The 25,524-nt window shown below is 32.0% G+C and overlaps 1 protein-coding gene across 2 annotated transcripts in view; it reads left to right on the top strand.

Moving 5' to 3' along the window:
- The window catches only part of LOC145294008 (DNA mismatch repair protein Msh6-like), a 110,108-nt gene extending 90,604 nt beyond the window's left edge, over window positions 1–19,504 (top strand). Inside the window, exons 30-36 of one of the 2 annotated variants that reach the window (XM_080140964.1) lie at window positions 1,322–1,409; window positions 2,664–2,753; window positions 3,726–3,880; window positions 9,287–9,418; window positions 13,474–13,541; window positions 17,090–17,192; window positions 19,326–19,504. In XM_080140964.1, coding sequence (XP_079997090.1) covers window positions 1,322–1,409; window positions 2,664–2,753; window positions 3,726–3,880; window positions 9,287–9,418; window positions 13,474–13,541; window positions 17,090–17,156 — 600 coding nt within the window. In that variant the 3' untranslated portion in view covers window positions 17,157–17,192; window positions 19,326–19,504. Of the gene's footprint in view, window positions 1–1,321; window positions 1,410–2,663; window positions 2,754–3,725; window positions 3,881–9,286; window positions 9,419–13,473; window positions 13,542–17,089; window positions 17,291–19,325 lie in introns of those variants that run through there. The other variant, XM_080140965.1, reaches the window with a different exon arrangement.
- The last annotated feature ends 6,020 nt before the right edge of the window (window positions 19,505–25,524 follow it).

Raw genomic sequence — 25,524 nt, 5'->3', positions numbered from 1 at the left:
CACATCTATTCAAACAAAAAGAAAATGCAATTAAACCCTTTGGTCTCTACATGGAAGAAACAATAAAACCATTTACAGACAACTCAATAGATCAAACCAGCATCCACGAGGAAAATCTCCCAGAACTCCCACCCTGGCTGTTAAATCAACCTAAAGTCATACTAGACTTGACAATATATCCTAAATCCAATACTCACCCTGCAGACTATAGAGAAAAACTAAGCAACATTCTGGATACTTACCCAAATTGGACACACATTTACACTGATGGTTCCAAAGATCAAAACAAAGTGGGATGTGCCGCTATTTCAGAAAACACTATTCAGCAGAAAAGGTTACCAAATAACTCCTCTATCTATAGTGCAGAAATTACAGCCATAAACCTGGCTCTAGATATTATCATCAACCAAAACTCAAAAAAATTTATAATATTTGTAGACTCATTATCAGTATTAGAAGCAATAAAAAATGAAACAATCCCCTACTCATCAAACTGTTACAAAAGATCCATTCTATCATGCAACACAAAACTTTCTTCTTTTGTTGGATTCCCAGTCACTACGGTTTCCGTGGAAATGATAACGCTGACATGGTGGCCAAAAATTCCTTAAAGCTACAAATAAACGACATAAAGGTCCCATATACGGATTACAAACATTCAATAAACAGTTTTATCACAAAGAAATGGCAACAAAATTGGAACAATTGCCAAAATAACAAACTCTTCCAAATTACTCCTATACTTAAAAAGAACCCTCTAGATACCAGAAAATCACGTAAAGAAGAAGTAGTCTTATCAGGTATCCGGATAGGACACACATACATAACTCACTCCCATCTACTAAAAAGTGAAGAATCCCCCAAATGTATACCATGTCACGAACCTTACACAGTGAAACTTTTTACTTGACTGTCATGATCTCACACGAATTCGTCAACACTACTACAAGGCTACAAGTTTAAAAGAACTCTTTGATAAAGAAAATCCTAAAACCATTCTAAATTTCTTAAAACAAGCAAATCTTTATCATAAAATATAAAAACCATCAAATAACAAACTACACCAAAACATTGGCCGAATATACCCAGCGAAAATCGATTCTGAAAATATCAAAAATTTAAATCTTGTATACAGCATTAAATGACCCAAAGAAGGTTGATATGCTGGTTAAACAAACAAACAAACAAAATATTTATTAATATCCAGTTGTTATTGTTGTAAAGTTGCTAATCAACAATGACTTTCTTTCTTTCCTCTTTTTCTCAAAGCAACCAATTATTTTATTATTCTAATCTTTTTTAATCTTTTGTGTTTTAACAGGGCTGTTACGTCCCAGCAGAGAAGTGTTGCTTGACGCCAGTAGACAGGGTTTTTACGAGACTTGGAGCAAATGATCGAATAATGGCAGGTATGTCTATTAGGTTAATGTCAGCCTAATTTACAGCATAGCGCTACTGAAAGCAGTGACAAAGCAAATCAGTTCCTTCGCTTTTTGTCTCTCATGCGTATATCTCCACTGTGCATGTACTTTTCTAACCCCCCCCCCCCTAAATTGCTTCACTATAGAAATACTGAAGAACAATAAAAGTGAAGGACCTGATTTGCCTTCTCACTGCTTCCGGTAGCGCTGCATCAGAAATTAGAAGTATGTTAACTGACTGTAACTGTCTTTTATTCTGTCTTATTTGGTGGGGTAGAAGTCTATACTGTTGCCATAAGATCATCCCAGGCATTACTTCCTCCTTTTTGAAGTAGGTAGTATGTTATCATGGTACTATCTTTCCAGGCATTATCTTTTCCCTAGTATCTGTTTTGTAGTCATGAGACCTTTTAAGGGAGATATGTTGTGTGTTCGTAATAATACGATCCTCCTAGGCTCGTAAAATTATCCTAATAGTGTGGGAGGTGAGCACATGCTAATTGGTGTAAATTTGGTAGATGTGATTATCAGGTGAATTTGAAATTTTGACTTATATCTATTGAGTGTAAAGTCATTCTTGAAATAGAAAAATGTAGTTCCAAGCAGAAAAGAATGGCAGAATAAATCTGTCTAGAGGAACTTTTCCCAGGCAAAGATTTAGTTCATTTGTCATCAGCAGACACGTAGTGATCTCCACATTTTGACATGGAAAAGATAGCACTGAAGACTAGCTATAAGCACTATATACGATTTCCCCCACTTTCTTTCTGTGCCTAAATCTAAATGCAGATTCCATGAATAAAGCTTCTTTCCCAGAAATGCCTGCCTGTGGAACATTCTTCCGCTGGTGTGCTTCCCAGTTGAATACAACATGGTAGCCTTCAAATCCAATGTAAACAAGTTCTTTTTGAGCCGTCCCCATGAATCAAATTCTACCCAATTTATGCCATTAACGATTATTACACTACCACCTTACATTCATGAACCCTTATCCTCAAGTGGCCTCCAGGCCTAGATGAGTAGTAACTCCCAAGTAATTAAAAAAAAAAAAAACATTGGCTTTATAAGGCTGTTCTGGCATTTGATTTGTTTGTTCTTATCACACCTGGTTATAAATAGAATCTACCAAATTTATGATGGCTGTATACCAGAAATATTGCAAATTCTTGCCCTCATTTTTCTTTTTCTTCCATTTTTAAAGGAATGCAATATCTATATCTTTTTTATCATTTCTTTTCCCAGGTGAAAGCACATTTTTTGTGGAATTAAGTGAAACAGCTTCCATTTTACAGCATGCCAGTAAACATTCTTTAGTTCTCATGGATGAGCTTGGTAAGACATTTTTTATTTATTTCTTTTATAAGAACTTCAGTTCATTTATGAAATTTTTGCGTTAACAATATTGGTCAACACTTTTTTTGAGGAAAAATATAAAGAATGCTGGTTTGTTTGGGTTAAAAAAAAAAATTCAAACCAATATAACTTTAGAAATTCCAGAAAAATAAAATGTTCTAAGTAACACTGAAAAAAATATAGACCTCTCTGTTGGATCAAGATTTCACTTGATTTTTTTTCTTTCTAATTAGTTTAGGAGTGAATCCTATACATAAAAATATATATAGTCATCCACATACAGTACTGTTTTGTTGTTTCACAACTCATCAGTGTGGCTAGACAATCTCTTTTCTCCAGCTGTGGATCGAACCTCCAACCATCAAGTTGACAGTTGGCAATTCTACCCACAAGTCTACGAATCAGTGCCTACAAATGTACCTCATCAAGTGTCTATTAAGGAAGAAGTTTCCCATCGCTTTACATTGTTCAAACTGTCCATTTGTTTACAAACAAACGGACAGACAGTGAGCTTCGCTTAATAGCCAAACGAAGCATCGAGTGAAAGTACATTTGCAACAGTGCTCAACCCAAAGAGAGGGGCTATAGATATATACTATCAATTCAGCAGAAAAGAAATGTTTACCTGATATAATCATAGGTAAACTTAAATTTAATATATATATTAATATTTATATAATAGTGAATTAATCCCAACCAAATAAAAAAGCTCAATACAGACACAACTTTGACAGGACTTTGAAAATTGCTTTTGGAGTATTCTGTCGAATAATAAATTTAATTGTAAATTTTGATTTACAGTTTTAAATTCATTTATTTTCCTATATATGTATATATATATATACACGCACACACATCTAAGTTTATATAAATAGAAATTATTAATTTTATTGTGTAAAAATAAATTCTATCTTTTCATACATTTTTATTTTATTGTTAACCTAATTTCAGGACGAGGAACTGCCACTTATGATGGGACTGCAATTGCTGCTGCTGTTGTCCAAGAATTGTCCGAGTCTATTAAATGCAGGACCCTATTTTCCACCCATTATCATACATTAACAGATACATTTGCTGATGACCCCAATATTCGATTGGGTCATATGGTATGTTACCTATAAAAAAAAAAAAAAAAAATCTTTTTTCTCTTTCTTTTTCATCCTACATCTTCCTGCTTAGGATTTTTGGAGTATAACAGAGAAAACCTAAACAATTAACTCAATTACTTTGAAGGGATATAGAGATTTGGTGTGTCTTCGAGGTGTCTTTCACACAATCAAAAACAGAATTTGATTTAAATCCAGATCATTTCAGCTAATATTTACTTATATAGTTTACATGTATCATTTGAATGCCACTTAGTGTGTATCTCAAACCAAAATGTTCTTTGCATTATATCTAAAAACTTTTTTATGTGAGTGCATAATGGATGACACCAAATTTATTTTGGTAGCTCAATAAACCACAAAATTATGACAATTCAAATTTTGTTAGAAACTAGCAGGCCGCTCGGCATTGCCTGGTTATAAAATATATTTTGATGAATGTAGATTTTGTATTTATTATATTATATTATATTGGACCCAATGTATAGCAATGATTTAAAGTTTTTTTAAAAAATGATGTGCGCCATCGCCGAGAATCGAGACCAAACGTTTTTTTTTTTTTTTTTTTTACATAAGCATCGCCATTTATCAAGGCCAAGAAGCCACTCGAGGATAAGGGTTTTCCCTTTGACGTTAGCTGCAAGGCTAAAAATTAAAACCCGAATTAATAGCTATCACGTTATGCATGCATATTTGTAATATTTATTGTTTGACTTTCACTTGGCAAATTCCTTTTTTTTTTCTTTTTTTTTTTTTTTTCCACATAAAAATTTTTTCCCTGCTAATTGCTGTTGTTAGGACAATTGCTATTCATTTGGACACTCCCCTTTAAATGGGGAGCTGGTTTTCCCCCAACATCTTGGAGGGAAACGCAGAAACTGGTTTGCAGCCAAAGTTAATTTCATTCCCGTATCGCATGATGTTTGACCTCATTAAATTCACGCACCTGTCATTTAAGTTTTTAATCGATAAATTAAAATGGTTTTCACTTCTTCTCCCATCGTGGCCGAGTGGGTAAGATATCAGGTTTTTTTCCCTTTCTTTTCCACCTTTGCGTCAAGGCTTCGGGTTCGAGCTTACCTTCCTACCAAAACATTTTTTTTCTTTTACACTTCCAAAACACCCGGGCAACGCCAGGCACCTCCGCTAGTCTATAATATAAATCTCACCTGTCTGTTTAAATATGTTTGTATATCTACCTAAAACTTTTGACAAAGGTGGCAGATTTTCACGAGATCGGTATAATTTTTAAGCTTGACGTCTCGGACGACAAATATCGAAAAATTGACCAAAAACATTAATTGTTGTATAATTGGTATCATAAATATCACCAAAACGGTGTATCTTGTATAATCATCTAAATGTGTATATGCATGCTTGAGATGAAGGGTTCATCCTGATGTGTATACGTGTCACTAAATGTCTGTCGTTGCTTCTTCATTATTTGAACCCTACCATTATATTGTTGCTGTCTATTTATGATATATTCGTATCTAATTGTTTATATGCAGGTGTGTGAGTGTGTGTGTGATACATGTATTTTTGACATACCTTAACTTCATGCGTGGTTGATCTTGTCCACCTGGAATTTATCTTGTTCTTGGAGGAAGTCTAGGACCTGTTTGGACGAAACACATTGATTCCAAGACAATGATTGGTTTTATATTTTATTCACTTTCCAGGTGTCGCTCGCAGAAGAATGGAAAGTGAATATCTTTGCTTGCGTGGTTTACTTCTAGGTCTCTTCACACACGTCAGCTCCCACAGTGAAGGGAGGATGACCTGTCCACTCTTCTTTACATCCAAATTCCAACTATCTAAGGTCTCCAGCTAACCTGATCATGTGACTCGCACGTAGATCCGATCAGCTGACCATCTCTTCCGGTAAACGTCTACAATATGATTTACCATATTTTTACAGATCTTATAAATATTCATCTCATGTCCATCTCTCCAGTTAGATAGAAAGCTAGACCGAGATGGATAGAAATAGATAGCTAAATAGATAGATCAACACTTTCTTGTGTTCGACCTATTGCATAACACCTTCAACTGGGCAGTTTTCTACAAGAGGGGTCAATTTTTTTTTTTGCAAGCCATTTTTGCAAGTCATCATATCGGTTGGATTGACTTTGCTTAATTTTAACGTTCCAAACTTGCGGTCGCATCATGGAGTAGGGGGTAAGACATCAGATTTTCGTTCACTTTCTTTTCCTGCTTCGCGTCACGGGCTCAAGCCTGCCTGCCTACTACCACTTTTTTTTTTTCTTTTGCTCAACACACACCTCCAAACACACGGGCAACGCCAAGCACTCTGGTTAGTCATATATATATATATATATATATATATGCTGTTAGGAATGAGCAACTAGTAGTGAAGATTTTAAACAGAATAAGAATGTATTAAAGTTTAATTTAGGAACATGTAGATAAGAAAAGAATGCAGTAAAAATGCAGAAACCAAATATATGTTTGTGTCTAGAAAGTGTGTATAAGAACAGGGGTAAATGTGGTACTTAACTAACAGCAATATACTTTGTTTTCAAAGGTCGGTTATTGTATTTTAATTGTGAAAGGTGTGCAATTGAATGTATGTAGAAATGTTAACGTGTAACAATTAATTAAATATTTTTTAATATAAAAAGATGTCCATGTAAAAGTAGTATATATACATATTATTTTTATTCAATAGTGATAAAAAGGACAATATTTTGAATTCAGTTAGTGAAAAACAAAATTTTTTTTGTTTTTTACACTAGACAGAAGTATGAAAAAGTAATAAAAAAAATGACGTAAATATTAGCAAAAGCTAGCTGAATAAATTTAATTTTTTTTAATATTTAAATTTATTTTAAATATTTAAAAAAAAAAAAAAATTTATTAAATATATAACAAATGTTATCAAAAGCCTAGCTGAATAAATTTTTAGTGTTTTTACTTAGTTTAAAACCTCTATTCAGTTCTAAAAAGTAGTGTCAAACGCTATGCGAGAACAAGAAAAATATGGCTATTTTTGAAGTCTCAATAATGGCTTAAAATAGAAAATTAAAATACTGTTACCATATGTTACCATGGCATTTATTTGGATTTCTATCATTATTTTTATTTATTTTAAAGTTTTTGATGGATTTTTGAGCCTTCAAAGAACGAATCATGGCATCATATTTGTTTTTAACATAAGTGCTCTGCACTACTTGCGTTTCACACTTAAAACAAGTTTAAACACTAAAAACTGAATACATAAAAACACAAAAGGACTTATCCAGCTAGGTAGAAGATTAACTCATCTTGCTTTTGATAACATTTATTTGTTATAAATTTATTTTTTGATTTTGATTATTTTTTTTCATACCTTTTGTCTATTGTAAAACAATCCCCCAAAGTTAATATTCTTCCTCAAAATATCAATTTGGAAAATAAAAGTATATAACTTGAAAGTTATTGAAATTTATCAGTTGTCTTTTCAGTCTCAAAGTCTAGTAATCAATCTTGTTTCCAGATTGATTTTTCCTTTCTTTGGGTGGTTATCATGTGACTGTACCCGGCGTTGCCTGGATGTTTGGAGGTAAATCAAAACGGGGGGGGGGGGTTAAAAATGTTTTGGTAGGTGAGTATGAGGATCCAACCCGAACCCTTGAGGCGAAGTTGGAAATTAAAGTGTGAAAAAAAAAAATGTGCGACGTCACCACGACATTCTAACGGAAACATGTTTGAATTTATTTAATTACTTAGATTTGGCAGGTGCACGTTTTAATGACTTAATGAGGTCAACTTTGACTGCGGAGTAGTATTTTATTTAATGCGAAACGCTTTTTTATTTTTATTTCCCCAAGATGTTGGGGGGGGGGGAGCTCCACTTGTCCAAATTGAATAGCAATTGTCTGATATAAGGAAAATATTTTCACATTGATCAAATCTGATTGCTTTCGGACATTTCCGGCGATCACAACCGGAAAAATACCGCTAGAATTAGTGTCGTTTTTATTATAGGAAAAAGCCTAATCCACATGCGGCGAGCGAGAACTGTGGAATATTTATCTTGCCGAAGTCGAGCAAATTAAATAGACAGGCGAGCTCTGTTAACTCTGAGATATTATAATTTCTATGTGATATAAAAAGATTTAAGAAGTTGTGAGCCGACCGAGCGCTTCTCTGAAAAAAGCCTTTCTTGGACATACACAAAAAGTGAACATACATACACACATTTTCGCTTTTATATATATAAACTAGCGAGGGGGGTAGCCGGCGTTGCCCGAGTGTTTGTAGGTGTGTGTGATTGTTAATGAAAACCTAAGAATAAGCGAAATAAAAAAAGAAAACAGAAAAACGAACGTTAAAACTTGGGGGTGGGGGAATCAAAACAAAAAACACAAAAAAACTAACGTAAGGCAAAGGAACGATGTTAAATGTAAAAATCTGAAAAAGAAAACAGAAAAACGAACGTTAAAACTTCTGAAAAATAAAAACCAAAAAAAAAAAAAAACAAACACATGAAAAATGGCTTAAATAAGCCTGTTTCGATATTAACATTTAAAAACTCGGTGGGTACCCGAATGTTTTTGGGTGTGTGTTTGTACGGTGGGGGGTGGGGGGGTGTTAATGAAACCCTAAGAATAAGCGAAGTAAAAAAAAAAAAAAAAAAAAACAGAAAAACGAACGTTACGTTAAAAATGGCTTAAATAACACTGGTTCAATATTTAAATTTAAAAAATTGAGAAAAAAAAAAAAAGACATCTCACACCACGATTCGAACCCAAAACGTTTAGATAATGACCCAACGCTCTAACCAACTGAGCTAGCATGACGTACATGAAATTGTGTCAGTTCTTCAACTATTTAAACTAAATCAGGTCCTGACATCATCTGACGCATGCGTAGAACCGATCTCGTCATGAGAGGACGGTTTTTTGTTGAATATCATAGGATGACAAACAGATGCTACTTCTAGCCCAAAAGTAACCTGGAACTAGATAACAAGGGCATTCATTTTCCTGAGGTATTATACATACTGCTTACTTGAATACAAAGAGCGCCTCATTTTCTGAAATAGTCACCCATTTGGTATTAGCCATACTCAATGTTGCTTAACTTTAGTGATATGATGAGAACCAGTGTGTCAATGTGATTTTGCCTGTTATATTTTAGTTTAATTAGATTGGGATCTGCTTTAATTCAAGTAAAATAAGATTATAAAAATGTTAAACTTGAGTTACAACTACAAAACATGAGATGTTCTAAAACTGTTTGCTTGTATTTAAATTAAGATAGCTTTAAACTCGTCTACTAATCAAACATTACAGAAAATGAGTTTAGGACGGAATCATAAAAGGAAATCGCAATTGTAAAAATATGATATTTTGTAGTTTTAAATGAAATGTTTAAATTTGAAGTTTTCTCTATTTTTAGGCTTGTATGGTCGAGAATGAGAATGAAGATCCAACCCAAGAAACGATAACCTTTTTGTACAAATTTGTGAAAGGGGCCTGTCCAAAAAGTTATGGATTCAATGCTGCTCGTTTGGCCAGTATTCCTGATGAGGTGAGTCATTTTACTAGACTATTACGTTTTTTGTTTTTTTTTCTTATTAACCAAGCTTGCAGAGTTGACTTCTAGACTTCCAAACAGTTTTGATTCCTAAGCTTACAAAAAAAATTTCAACTCCTGGGCTTCCAAAAAAATGTTAACTCGGACTCAGATTCCTTATTTTAAAGTCTTACACTATTCAATAATAATCAGTCAAATTAAAAACTCCAACAAATGTTTACAGTTTCAACTCTATAGCTCTATTATTGAAAAAGAATTATCATAAATCGATCCAATAGATCATACCATAAACTACATTGTAATAAATTATCAGCCATTGGGGAATAAACGCTGACACAAACCTTGAAAACCTTTGTAATAAATTGCCAGTTGTTATAAATATTTACATGAAAATTGCTCTACTATAACATAGCTGCCATTTAAGAGAAAACCTCTATAATCCATAATCAGCTCTCTTGACCAGAACTGGAAGAGACCTGGTAAAAATCACTGGACTGTTAACTCCTACTCTGACGGTTTTAATTAACAATACATGAATGAAGACTGGGAGTAACTCGCACATTGCATTGTTCAACTAGATTGCAGTAAATCTGCTGAAATAGAAATGCTAGTTTCTCCTATACAGACCTGGATCTGATTTAGTGAACAGATTCTAAACGGAACAGATAGTATATTCCAATATGCTATGGTGGTGGGTGTACCTGATGACATAATGGCTACAAAAAAAAAAGAAAAAGACAATAAATCCTAATAAGCATATGAAGATGTTTAACCTTTACATTAACAAAAATAAAAATCAAGACAGTTCAAGTACAGAATTCAATTTAATTAAAAAATAAATACAAAAAAACCTTTATGATGTATGTACTTGTCACAGAGCGAAAATGTCATATTCCAAAAGTCAAATAAATTGATCGATTATTTTTTTATTTTTTTTTTATGAAAATCAAATTTTATAAGAAAACAAGATGGTCTGTTTTTTGATTTTGATTCACCATGTTTAATAAAGGGAGACAACCTAATTGGAACTATGGAGATTTTAAAATTAGCTTTGTAATGTATACAATGTATTATGAATTGCTAAAACTCATTAAAAAAATGATTTCTATACATATATAAAAAAAAAAACTGCTTGATCAATTTACGTGACTTTTGGAATATGACATTTTGTCCTGTGACTGGTATGTACATCATAAAGATTTTTCTATATTTTTTTTTAATTAGGATGAATTCTGCATAAAAAAAAAATATCTATTAAAAAAATGAGCATTAAGTTCAACAAAAGAACACAGAATCAATGTATTTGATATAGGACTTACTTACACTGGCAAAAAAACTCCTCAGACAGAATCTTAGCAGGAGCACTGTTAAGCAAATATGACACTGAATGGTGCAGGTAAGCTGACAAAGAGAATTACCAAAGTCCCTCAACAGAGATGAAGACTTGCACTTCATCCAACAGGTAACCCCTTTTAAACAAGGAATATCTCATCTAAAAATCCACAAACAAAATTTTTGTGGAGATTATGGCAAAGAAGTCTACTGTAAGAAAAAAATGCACAATCAACAGTGCTCAATCTGTTTTTGTTTGCGATATTCCCAACAAGCATCGAGGTAAAATGCTCATTTGTATAAATCTAAAGTATCACAAACAAAATAAGCATGTAAATGGCATTTATGAAGAAAAGTTATTGAGACAATGGTTATGGAAACTAAGTCTCCAAAGATGGCATATGTGTATTGTAAAAAGTCACAGACGCTTGAACTCAAAACCTGACTGATAGGAAACGAAAAGGTGACATATGAAAATTAGGATGCAGTCGAATTTGAGCGTATAAAAATAACAATTGAAGAAAACTTTTTTTTTTTTTACTCGGAGTCATGGGAACATATGGTTAATTCGCATGTCAGTGGGAATAAATGAGTACGGATTTTCTCTATACATCAAAACGGAAAGAAAAAAGATTATGGCTTTTGCATATGCTGAGCTGAGAACATTGCAACCTGAAGAAATTTTATTTTATTTATTTTTTATTTTTTGGGGCATGAGCATTTAACGATATTCACTTTGATATTATTGGTGGAGAATTGTTAAAAGTGGTAATTAAAGGTATAAGGAGAAGTATTAAATAATCTCCGCTGAGTAAGGTATATAATTAAGATTTAGAGTAAAGGTAATCTGCTTAAAGAATAATAGATTACAATAGTTTTTAATGTAATAGTTTTGGAGTGTGCAGTTATTAGGTTGTGGGGTTGTATCAGATGAATTTCAGTAGGGTGTGAAGTTGCTAAGAAGGTGGGATTTGTAATGCCTACAAAACATCTTGGCTTTCCCTGCTAACCCCAACACTGCCATTGTTGCAGTAGATTGCCGATTTCTTAGCCCAGCTTGGACTTCACGCAATGTAGGCCGCCAAAACTGTCTTTCTTAACATACACAATCTTTAAATTCCCTTTCTCTCTTTCTTGCTTTTTATTTTGATTTACTTAAAAACTCCATTTTGGTTTTTATCGCCCCCTTTCTTCCCTAAACCCGACTCAAATTATGAAATATACCAAATAGAATCTATAATTGATTTCCTACTCAAAAAGATTTTATATGGGCTGTTGGACGCATCTGTTTGCCATTTAAACTGGAAGCATCTTGGCTCCCTTTGCCTGCCCCACCGCAGCCACCATCGCTGGGGATTTCTGATAGTTTTAACTTCGAAACACACAAGTCATTTTCTAAATGACGAGTCCCTTTCTGACACGTGCATTTATCAATTCCCTTTTTTTCTTTGTTTCTAATTTTATATATATATATATATATATATATATATATATATATATATATATATTGTCTCTAATATTCCTCCCTTTCCCTATTTTCCCTCCTCCCCTCTCTATCCATTACTTCTACTCCTACGGTTTTTAATATCCATTTGTAATCAAAAAAACATTTTTTTCTTTATAATTTATTTTAACTTAAACCATCTGAAGATATGGACGGGTAATCTTTATCCTGGTTATTGAAACAATTGATAATGGATTAAGTTAATATGCCCGAGGTTGAAATAATAAAAACGCGTCTTTAGCTCTAACATATTGAGTATTTTTTCCTTTTTTTTTTTTTTGTTTTTTTGCCAAATATACCTCTTTTTTATATATATATATATATATATATATATAATAGCAAGATCACTACTATATATTAGGTTCAATTTAATAATCAATAGAGAATTGTCTCTATAATAATACATAATCTGCATGAATTAAAATTTCATATTTAAGCGTATCTTACGGCCTGGTAATGCCAGGCGGCCTGCTAGTGTGTGTGTGTGTGTGTATATATATATATATAAACCATATTCTTCATATTTACTGCATTTACAATCGCTTACCACTTATTTTATATTCTACTCCATTGTCTCTTATTAAACTGGGTTAGTTTTTAGGAGAGATGGAGAGACAATGTAAATTGTTTAGCCTATCCATAACTATAAAACTTTTTGTTCCTATGCTGAATTCAACCTAATTACAAAAAAAAAAAAAAAAAAAAAATACTTTATGATGTAGTATCTATTACAGAACGAAAATGTCATATTCTAAAAATTATGTAAATTAAGTATTTTTTAACTAAGAAATTCAAATACTATGATATTTAGCAATTCATAATATTTTGCAGCTATTATATAAGGTTGATTAAAACACAAAAAAATTTCAGTAGTTGAATTGTCTCCCTTGATTTCTAAAACCATGGTGGATCTGTCTCGCTTCTCATAAAATTTGATTTTCTTAGCTAAAAAAACAAACTACTTGATCAATTTACATGATTTTTGGAATATGATATTTTCGTTCTGTGGTGGGTATGTACATCATGAAGATTTTTCTGTATTTTTATTATTTATTTTTAATTATATGGAATTATGGAAATTTTTGGGTTTTTTTTTAATTAAGCTATGTTTTGAACCAGCAGCAAACTTTTCTTTTTTTTTTATTCTTAGGAAAGAAAAAAAATCCTTGTAGGAATTGTTTTGTTGAGTGCAAAAATTCAATTATCTTTCCAGATTATCCGTTGTGGTGTCAAAAAGGCTAAAGAAATGGAAAGTTGTGCTCAGCGGTTATTTGCTCTGAGGTAAGATTTTATTTGAAGTTTGTCTCACAAATATCGATTCTTTATATTTATTATTACAATAAAAATTGCTACCATATTAATTGCTAAGCAATTACATAATATCAAAAAACACATTCTTTACACAAATCAAAACTTCAGGATTAGGATTTTCTGCATTAAAGTAAGTCAAATAAGATAAAATTTAAAGTAAGTTAAATAAACTAAAATAAATACGTAATTTTGTATTTTGATATAGTAAAGAAAAATTATTTTTAACCATTACAAAATTAATGCGGAAAATAAAATGAAGGAAAATTCTGATAGAAAAATACTTGAAAAAATAAATAAATGGAAGAAGCTAAATGAAAAAAGATGAATTAAAAAAAAAATTCACAAAAGAAAATAAATTAAAAATTATAAGTATATATTTTGTGTAATTTCTGATTTTTAGATGCAAACACATACAGATTTACACTTAACAGATTTAATACAGTAATATTAATATTATGACTCCCGAGCTACGTCAAGACCTTTTACTTATTAAAATAGCATAATAAAATACAGTATATTGAGCACTTTTGGGTTTCTATATACCAACTACCAAATCTGTAATATTAATATTATGAATCCCGGACAACACTGCATAATATTTTCTTGTATAAAATAGTATAATAATGCACAGCAATGTTATTTTTCACGAGTAATGCGGCCTTTAAACATACCTTCTCTATCCAGGAGGTCGAGCACTTTTGATTAACTAATTATGCCGTCTACTAGATATGATATTGTATTACAACTATATGACTCCCAGGCGACGCTATATACTTTGTCTAGTATACAACATAATAAGTATGGGAAAGAAGTTCTTTCTCTCAAGCAACACTTCATTTAAACAAACCTACTCTATCCAGGATATTGAGCATTTGAACTGACTAACATATACCACTTACGAAATAGTAATAGTAGTTACTACTACTGAAACCACTCAACTATAAGGCGGTCTCCAGAGTACTTTTAAATCCAACCTTAATGAGTTTTTTCCTTCCCCACCCCACCATAATATGAAGAGAAATTGTCATTTCTAGCAGATTTTGAAGAATATCTTGGCAGTTTTTGTCAAATTGGTACATAACTTTTTTTTTTAAATTGTTACATAAGGCCAAAACAATGTTATATATGACACGTTCCAAAAGTAAAGCCTCTTTTTTTTTTCTTTTTTTTTTTTTTAAACTCAAAAAGATGAAGAGCTAGGAAATCAAGAGTAAGGCCATTAAAATGAGCAAACTTTTGTGCTCCGGAATCTATTTTTCTACATAGTCCACCATCATTCTCAATGCACTTTTGCCAGGAATTCAATGATGCATCTGTTTCTGACGCACATCCATGACAGGGTTTGCTTTCTTAGAATCTCAAATCATCAATATCTGCAACAGAGATGAAACTTTCAGGTCATGAATGCATAGGTTTAGTCATAACAATTGCAATTTGTCCATTGATCCATTTGCTCTGATCCATTTGCCCAGAATAAAAAAAAAAACAAAAACATAGGCATTACTTTTTGGAGCACCCTTCATATGTATATTTTTAATATACATTTATTTTTAAGTCTTTAGATCTTTCGGAATGTAAAAACGTCCTTGTCAATTCAATTCCTTTTTTTCTATTTAATCCTCCTTAATCGAGGCATGCTGTCATTGCTAAGATAGGAATCATGTTTTTATGATTGAGCTTAGAATGACAATATGTATTATGTGACTACATGAAGAGAATCGCACTTGAAAACTTTGATATTGAAAATCGGTACTTGTACAGCTTAATCGAGGCATTAAAAAATGAAAATATCGGGGGGGGGGGGGACGTTAGATTGTACGTATTCGGTTTAGACTGAAGATCTCCGGAAAAAAATTAAAAAATTTCATTCAATTTGATTGAGGTTTTTTTTTTTACAGCGAAAAAACATGTTTTTATGAGAGCGCGTTGAAGTCAGCCATTATTGAAATTTTTAACACACCACAGGGAGATAACTCCATGTAAAGCGCAGGCACTCCCTCCTCATCTTTAATACTAGCTTTTCTTCCTAAAAATCAAACCTTTTGTTTAGTATCATAACAAATTGTTTTTTCGCTTTTAAAAAAAAACTACTTGATGAAATTAAGTGAATTTTTTTTTTTTTTTTGAGAACTTCATTCCATAACGAATATGTACAATATAACTTTTTTTTTTTCCTTCGATATTTTCATTTTTTAATGTCTTGATTAAATTGTACAAGTACCTGAAAATCAAGTTGGAAGAATATTTTTACATTCAAAACATTTTATTTCTTTTTTTATAAGCATTGATTTTTTTTTTTTTTTTTTTTTTTTTTTAAGTCTTTAAATGATGAGGACGTTTTTACATGCTGGAAGATTTGAACTTTAAAATAAATGTTTATTTAAAAAAAAAATTCCATTGTTTTGCCTTTCAAAAATATTCTAAATATATAATCACGTTGACACACCGATTCTCGTTAGATCACCAAAGTTAAACAACGATTAGCCTAGCCAGTACAAGATGGATGACCATTTGGGAATGGTAGGGACTGTATATACTATGTCGGAACATAAAAATTTCCAGGCTTGTATCTGCAGGTGCATTAAAACCACTAGGAGAGATGCACCCTTGGTCTTCTTTAAGACTTGCATTTAGAAGGAAATCTCTGATATAAAACCTGAAGTCTATTGTCTACTCTGTCCATGGCATTCTTTTGCACTGACTAAGATTATAAACAATTCATCTGTGTGGATTTCGAACAACTTAATTGTTGCGTGAACTTCATAGGTCAGAATCGATCGGAGAATCCATATATATATATGTATATACTAGCAGGCCGTTTGGCATTGCCCAGTCATGAAATAGGCTTAAATATGATATTTAAATTTTAGCAGATGATGTATTATTATAGAGCCAATTCTCTATTGATTATTATATTGTACCTAATATAGAGTAGTGATTAAAAAAGAAAAACAAAATATGACTTGGATGCCATCAGCTAGAATCAAACCCAAAACATTTAGCTCTCTAGCAGTATCCTCTATTATCTGACCTAAGTTCACATACATGTCAAAACTTTACTTTATAAATTAACAAACTTAAACATGTAAATGTATATTTGTGCATATGTAAAGGCTACACATTAGTTCTACATAAATCTGCCACGTTCCTTTTTTTTTTTTTTTTTTCAATTTTGACCCCTTAGCAGCTATTTTTACTGGCTAAAAACCAAATCAAGTTTATCCCATAGGTCTGAATCCCTTTATATCAATTTTCAAATCTGTAGACCAAAAGTTGACTAAGTAGTATAGCCGAGACTGTTCCACACACACACACACACACACACGAGATCACTTTTGTATATAGATATGAGAGATCAAATGTTTTGCCACGTTTTTTTTTGTTCTGTATTTCTTAAATATAAAACTAGAATTAAACAAAGCATTTGGTTCTTTGATTTTTCTTCTATTTTTTGAGATAATAGTGATGTAAAAGGTATTTTAAAGCTTTTTTTTTTTTTTTTTTTATTCATTTTTTAGGTCACTTTGGAACCTGAAAGATTACGAGAATCAAGAAATGTTTCAGCAGTTAGTGGCTGCCGTATGATATCAGCACCATGGAGAAGACAGATCTGTTTTTAAGGTTTAAATCCATTCAATGTGGACAACTTGATACTTATCACTAGAATTTCTAGTGTAGAAAGAAGCTTCCATCAATTTATATATATATATATATATATATATATATATATATATATATATCATGAGTAGGGCTATGACAGCAGAATATTCTTATTGTTTTGACTTTCAATTATATATCCGACACAGTTAATCAACCAAGAACCACATTACTCTATATAAAAGCATATAAGATAGCAATAGATACACACTCGAGTCACAACAATGAAAAGAATAATCTGTTGTCCTAGCCCTAATAATCATATTTCTTTCTGGCTGAGAAGAAATAGGCAGAGTGAAAAATATTCAAACATTTTGAAATATAAACGTTTTATGAACGTTTTAACTTCAAATTTTTGTTCCTTATTTGTAAACAAAACTTTTTTTTACATGCAGAAATAATTTTCTTTTCGTTATTCTTTAATAGTTATTTAATAAAATAACATTTAGTTATTCTTTAATAAAATAAGTATTGCACATTAATTTAGAAAGATGCAAAAAATAACTGTAAATTTGATTGCCAATTTTATAGAATCACCCATCCACCCTCTCCAATTGAATATTTTTATGAATTTTTCGAGTATCTTGAGTGATTTAGATGTCGGGAACATGTTCTTCATTAATCCCAACACTAAATCTTAAGTCTGAAACAATGGATTTAAATAATATATTCGTTTTTTTTTTTTTAACAACTTAAAATAAATAGAGGAAAAAAATGGTTTGGAGATAAGAGCGATTCAATAAAAATATTTTTGGTATGTCTGAGGTAAATTGTTACTTAGATATTTGTCTTTATTTTTTATTGTTTTGTTTATTGTACTCCATCTTTCTTTAGGTTTTTATCAGTAACTTTCGGGAAATTTTGAATTAAACTTTTTATTTTAATTTGCTTTCATTCTACGTTCCATATTTTAGATGATGCTGAAGAAACAAGAACAAATTAACTACTATATGGAATTCTTGCTCCTTTTGACTAGGAGCAAAGCGTAGTATCTGTTCTGATACTACACATCATTTCTGTTCTGTAAATGAGATCTTTCTAGACTGAAGCAATTTTTATCCTAATCCAAAGTACCCCATTTTTAGGGAGTTGGATTTCCCCAAATTAAAAAACTGACCTTCTATCTAACTCTGCTGTCGTGGGGAGGTAAGTAAATAAGAACTACCGTGGAGAATGAGATCAGTGGATTAAAATAAAGGATTTTGTTAGAAATCCCCAGAATATTAACAACAAAAGGCAGTGATTGGTGATGTTTTAAACCAATCCATTTCAGGTGAAATCTTTATTACGTATCAAAATTAGTATAAATTACAAAAAATGTTCCAAGAGATGTGCTAGATGTATTTTTAACAAATATCATCTACAATTACGTTCTGAGATTATATTTAAAAATGGTGGACTCTTAAGTCAAGGAAGATAAGTCAGTTTGTCATACTGAATTGTTCACACTACTGTTCCACTCGATAATTTGATAAATTCTATTTTAATTTGTAATTATTTTCCTACTGGATTATTTTTTGCAATTTTTGGAGTTTATACTAATTTCGACATAAGTACATAATGTTTTCATTGGAAATGTGTTACCAATCTATACAAGCACTTGAACTGCATCTAAAGATGGTCGTCAAGTGCAACGGACTAAACGTAATGAATATAACAATCTGAATTAATGTTGGTATTATAATATAGCTTATCAGATGATTGTTAGATCAAAGATGCATGAATAGTTCAGAGTATTCAATGAATTAAAAGCCTACTTGGATTTAGCATGACACCATGTCTAAAAAAAATGTAACTCTTTTCAAATGTAAAGACAATTTTATTTTTATTTGGTTTAAGATTTTTTTATGCTCTTTCAATACAAACAAAAAAATTTTTCCAATTTCATATACGAAATAGTTTCTAAAGTCAGATTTTTGTACCAAAAATTAACGCTTAAAAAACCTTTCTTAATGATGATTGAAATCATTTAAATATGATAAAATCAGAATTTCTTTTTTGTAGGCTTTATCTCCTATTTTTTTTTTTTTTTTTTTTAGGATATCCACCTTTTTTGTTATGTTTACAAATGTTACTTTTTTAAAACTCTATTTCCAGATTGGCTGGCTAAGAAATGCAATTAAAAAATGATAGTCAATGGATGATATCCCTTGAAAAATACAAACTTCTCTTCTCGTCAAAACTCATTATCTCATTTATACATACTAATCGTCCATTTCCTCTTTGTATATTTTGTATTTTTTTTTTTTTTTTTATAATAAAAACTATAAAAGGTCCATTTTTGTTTTGTTTTGATTTTCAAGGTTAACAACTTATAAAAGTATTGAAATAAATAAATTTAAAGAGTATGAACCGTCTCAACATTTATTTATGAAAATAGTATTTTTAAAGGTGTGATAGTGTATGCACCCTCACCTACCAAGTGTTAGGAAGAAAAAGAGGAAAAAGTATAACCAAAATAATAAGCGGAAATAAGTTTATCAAGAGAACAAAGGTAATGGGGTTGGTGGAAAGACAATGGATAGAAATTGTTCAAGGAATACAAAGGGAAACTGAAGTGGGATTGTTGGTCAAATTCTGACAATGATTAGGACAACGAAAGTCAATACATTTTAGAGTTAGTTTTAGGAGTGTCTGAGTTTCTTAAGTTTGCAATGATGGAGAGTTGTACATTGAAGTCGGTGAAAGCCAGATGGTGGCTAAGAGAAGATGGGGAAAGGAATTGATCAACTGACTGATGAACAGTCTTGACAGTAGTGTAATGGGTTGATGGTGTTACACACCCAGAGTACAACTGATATTAACAGATTGTGTTAAGAGTTTGGGTTTATTTTTTATACTTGTGAATCAATGTGTGCCCTTCAACAGCTGTCAGTGTGAAAGAAGAGAAAATTAAGGAAAAGACCATGGCACAGTGTATCCCTTATTCCTTCAGTGATGTTACTAAATTCAGCTGTTTTGAGTCCAGATTGGTTGGTACTCAGTCACTTTGGCATAGACTCTGGATGGGGAAAGGTCCTGTCCAATGAATCCCCATTTCTTCTCTCCCCATGTGAAGAGATTGAGAAGGCAAATCGTCTAGCACTGATCACTAAAGTATGTATCACTGACAAGCTTTAAAAAAAAAATAACACTTCGACTGGTCCTTTTAGATAAAGTAACAATAATCATTCGTTGAAAGATTATACACTCTGATCCTTCAAAAGTCTCTGACTTAAGCTCTTAATATTCATTCTAAGCCCAAGGGTCAGTCTCTTAATGCCAGAGTCAGTGGGTGAGCAGAGTCACTGAATCTCACTTCTGCATTAACTTATATTGAGAGCTGAAGATGACTCCTTTCTTCCTACCAGTAGAATTTAATTCATAATTCTCAAATATAGTTTGTCGGTTTCATTTCTTGTTTGATTTACTGGTTGTAATATGCAAGGATCCGCCTTTCTGACATTGGAATGGTCAACTAGTTTACAACATGCCTTTCTTTTTCTTTTATTTTTCATCTTTCTCTGCTACCATGACAGGGAAATGCCTCCTCCTCTTTTGGCCGTTCCCTGAAATCACAAATGTATTTGCTTAATTAGCATTAACCAAAATCCTTCTTTGTTTAATTTATTTCAACCACGGAAAGGGTTTATTGGTAGGTAATTTAATTATTAACTATCTACAGTGAGGTGTGTGGTCCTTTTCAGTTTTTGACAAGCAATTCTTACCACATGACATATTTCAGAAAACTTCTTCAGCAGCCTCTTGCTCCAAAAATCTGTCAACATCCTGGTGTTCTGTTTATAATACAGTTGTGTACATTTGCCAACTTATGTTTGCCTTCTGAATCTAATTTTCTGTTCTTGGATAATCAAATGCTTAAAAAAGATTAGAAACAAAAATAAAGTTTTATACCTTTACCATAGGGACAAAGTTTTTTTTTTTTGTTTTTAGGAGTGCAACATATTCATATATTCCACTTTTTTTTTTTTTTTTTTTTTTTTTTAAAGAAAATATAATTGGAATATTAATCTAAAACAATATTTTACCTTTGTGTTTATATTTATTAAAAAAATCAAACAGTTCCTGCTTTATGTATTCTTTTGTAGTCTATTTGCATTAAAACAATTGTGGCACAATGAGGAGGCTCCTTTTTAGGAGAGCTGGGGGATTCTCAGAGACTTGTCACAAAAATGTTGGGGAGGTGCATAGCGATAGCGCAAATATCCAAAAATGTTGGGCCTGCCAACTCAACAGTTTGACGGGTGCAACTTAAGATTGTTTATGTAATCAGGTGCATAGTGAAAGGTCAAACTTGGCTACTGTCCTCAGAATTGAAAACCATATTTCAGTCGCTTTGTTTTCTTAGCTTGTATGCGTGTCTATCTCTCTCTCCTTTTCTTTCATTCTTCTCTTTTTCTTATCACTCTTTCTCTCTTGCAAAGAGAGAATTGTTTTAACAGTTGAAGTTGGGACTCCAAACAATATGGACACATAGCAGTTTCTGGCTGCAGAACGCCATTGGTGACATACATCAGGTTGGATTAAAAATACCTCTTTTAATCTAATTTATAAATCTCACTGTGTCTCCATTTTTTTCAATTGTATCTCCTCAGACGGATGGTCGCTGGATGGTGTGCAGTAGCTCAAGATTGCACTTTTGGTGCAGAATTTTATTAATGGTATTTACTCGGCTAAAATAATTGCTAAGGGGTTCAAACTTGAAAGAAATGACAACTTGACAAGCGTAGCACAATGGCATCGTTCTGCGCATGCGTACGTCCTGTAACACAGGCATCTATTTATTTAGTTATTCCACAACGCTTTTAAAGCGGTTGTCCCTTTGGTGTAATGCATAGTGTGATCGCCAGCATTTCGTTTGCGTGTTTTTTTTTTTTTTTTTTTTTTTTACATTCCGATATTCTTGACTTTTAAATGTTATGTAATAATTTTACAAGAACACTTTTATTTAAAAAAATACAGAAGAATGTTTTTGATGTACGTAACAAAAATGTCATATTCCAAATATATATCATTATATATCGGCTTTTTTGTTACATTCCAAAAATCACAAATAGATCAAGTAATGGATTTTGTTTTGGATTCACTCCTAAACTAATTAACCGATCATTATGAATTTTATGTATTGTATATGTAGATGCCATATTCCAAAAATCACATACAATAATGACTTATTTAATGTATTTATGTATACAAGAAATTCTAAAGTATTAAGGTACTTGTTCAGTATAGTACTCATACGAAAAAAAAAAAAAACAAAGAAAATCTTACCTGTGACATACGAAGTTATTAAAACTGAAAATCACACTAAAAATCTGAGTAGTATGATTTGCAAATGAAAAATAAGATGCTTCTTCACTATAGCACCCAAATGAAAAACAAATGACGTACAGAAAATTTAGCACAACAGAAAATTTCATAAAAGTATCGTTCTTTCATTTTTGAATTCAAAAAATGTATTTATACAGTGTCCTACCCAAGAAATAAGGTACTTGTACAGTATAGTACCCATATGAAAACAAAGGAAATCTTACCTGTGACATATATAAAAGTAATCAAAACCAAAAATCATGATATATATATTTGGGTAGTATGACATAAGAAATAAAGTGCTTCTTTACTATAGCACTTTGATGTAAAAACAAACTCTCACCAGTGGCATACAGAAAAGTTAGCACAACAGAAAATTATGTAAAATTGAGTAATTTCATCTTTATATTAGAAATAAGGTACTTGTACATTATCCTACCCAAGAAAGAAGGTACTTGTGCAGTATAGTCTTCGTATGAAAATTCCACCTGTGATGTGCATAAAAGTTATTAAAACCGAAAATCATGTTATATATTTGTGTAGGATGACTTGAATGAGAAATAAGATGCTTCTTCATTACAGCACTCAGATGAAAAAACAAATTCTTACTCTACATATACAGAAAATTTAGCATAACAGAAAATTACTTAAAAATATATGTTCCTTCATTTCTAAATTAGAAAAAGGTACCTGTACAGTATCCCACTCAAGAAATAAGGTACTTGTACAGTATAGTACTCATATGAAAAACAAAGAAAATCTTACCTGTGACATTCATAAGTTATCAAAACTGAAAATCATGTAATATATTCGAGTAGTATGACATTTATATAAGAAATAAGGTGCTTCTTCACGATAGCACTGTGATATAAAAACAAACTCCTACCTGTGACATACAGAAAAGTTAGCACAACAGAAAATTATGTAAAATTTTGACTTTGACATATAGATGTTTGAGGTCCAGGTTTTGGACCTGTTCATCGTTCCAAAGGAAGAATTTCCTAGACAACTTTGTGGCATGCGTGACACAGAAACTCAGGAATTTGCACTTTCATTTAGGAGGATGAACAATATGAACTCGGCAGCAATCTCCAATGGGCATCAAATCTGCTTTTGAATGCATTTACCGTTTGTGTTTGTACAACTGCATCTGGGAAATCATTCCATATGTGGACAACCCTCTGTGAAAAGGCCCCTTTGAGGACATCTAGCCTACAATGTTTTTTTACGATTTTGAGGCTGTTCCCCCTGGTTGCGCTGGTTTTGGCGATTTGAAAATATGTGTTGTACATTACCCACCCAAGGTAATGAAATTTTTTTCCATATATGTGCAGTAAATTTCCTGTCCTAGGGAAGGTACAATTATTTCATACATGTTGTGTAATACACGTCCTAGGGTAGGTAAAATATTCTTTTGCTCAAGATACAGGTATGTTTAAAATCAACTTCATTTTTCTCATTGTCTTATATGATCCCGAGCAATGCCAGGTCGCCTTGCTAATTAATAAATAATTTTATTTTTTTTTTATAAAAAACGTGTTTGTTTATTTTTATACTAGCGGGGGTACCTGGCGTTGCCCGAGTGTTTGTTTCCGGGACGGGGGGGGGGTTAAAAAATGTTATGGTAGGTAAGTAGGAAGGATCAAACCCGGAGTCATGAGTAAAAGTAGGAAAATAAAGTGTGAAAAAAAAAAAAAAAAAAAAAAAAAACATCTGCAACGTTAACAGTTCGGCCACCAAGAAAAGTCCATTCCAGTTGTTTAGGAAAAAAAAAAAAAACAAAAAAAAAACGACTACGGTAGGTCGGCGCGAACGTGAAAATATAATGTGAATTGTCCAGCACGCTAACCACTACGCCACAGAGCACTGCAGCTTAGTTTAGTGATTTTAAATAACTTCACATGAAAGAACTACGAAGCCAAACCGGTGTTCTCTTCTCAACTGTTCCTTGTGAACGATCCCCAAACGGTGTTAAGTGGTGGCAGGGGGAGGAGGAATTTATTAGAGAGAAACTATTTTACCACTTCCATTGATCTTAACCGATTTTGTCCGTGACTTCTCAGCAGAAAAAGTATAGAAATCTAAGATTATCGAGGAATTTGAGAAATAATAAGCCTATAACACACCTCAGATATTGTTCTGCCGTTTGTGCATATTATATTTGCATGAAATACCTTGATTTTTAATCCTATTAATGTCAAAATCAGACGGGAAAAAATGAGTTCATTTTATTTATATAGAGAAGAGATAGAGACAAGCATGCAATTCCAGCAAGGTGGTCCTTGCAACAGTGACAATAAAATCCTGCCTGTAATGACAACTAGAAAGATCAGACGAGACGAGACTCACTAGTGGAGTTAGCCGACATCAATCCTAGTAATTCATCTTTGATGTTTCTAACATCCATGCGCCTATCATTTGATCATGTCTTACACCCAGGGAGCTGGTTGACTAAGATCATAGTGTAGTATCTGTTCTGATACTACACCTTTTCTGACCTCGATCAGTGGAAACAAAATCCTTCTAGACTGAGGCAATTTAAATTTTTGTTCCTCTTTAGAGTTTTTTTTTTTTTTTTAAGGGAGCTTGCATCTAACTCTGCCCTCGTGGCGAGGCAAGTAAATAGGAACAACAGTATAAGAAACACCCTCATGGCAAACAATAGGATCACACAATTACTATTTGATAAAAGTTATGAGACTTGTGCTCGTATAAATATGGATTCTTAGAACATTGTTTTATGAAGATATATATAAAAAAAAAAAAATAAAAAAAAAAAAAATAGCTAAATCCTATTTTAATCCTCTAAATTACCTACAGAGAAATGGGTTCTCTTCTTTTAAGTGATACTTCTGTTTTTCTTTATTAAATCATTTTATATTTCTCTTGAGTTGTGGCTCCTACTCGTGCAAATAGATATATTAAGAGAAAATGAAAACTGCAGTAGACTGTGCACAGTCAAGTGCCCATTTTGTTATATTGCATG

The sequence above is a fragment of the Euprymna scolopes genome, chromosome 15, assembly GCF_053919585.1.
Source record: "Euprymna scolopes isolate OS-2025 chromosome 15, ASM5391958v1, whole genome shotgun sequence".
Lineage (NCBI taxonomy): Eukaryota > Metazoa > Mollusca > Cephalopoda > Sepiida > Sepiolidae > Euprymna > Euprymna scolopes.
This window is presented reverse-complemented; position numbering and strand designations above follow the sequence as displayed.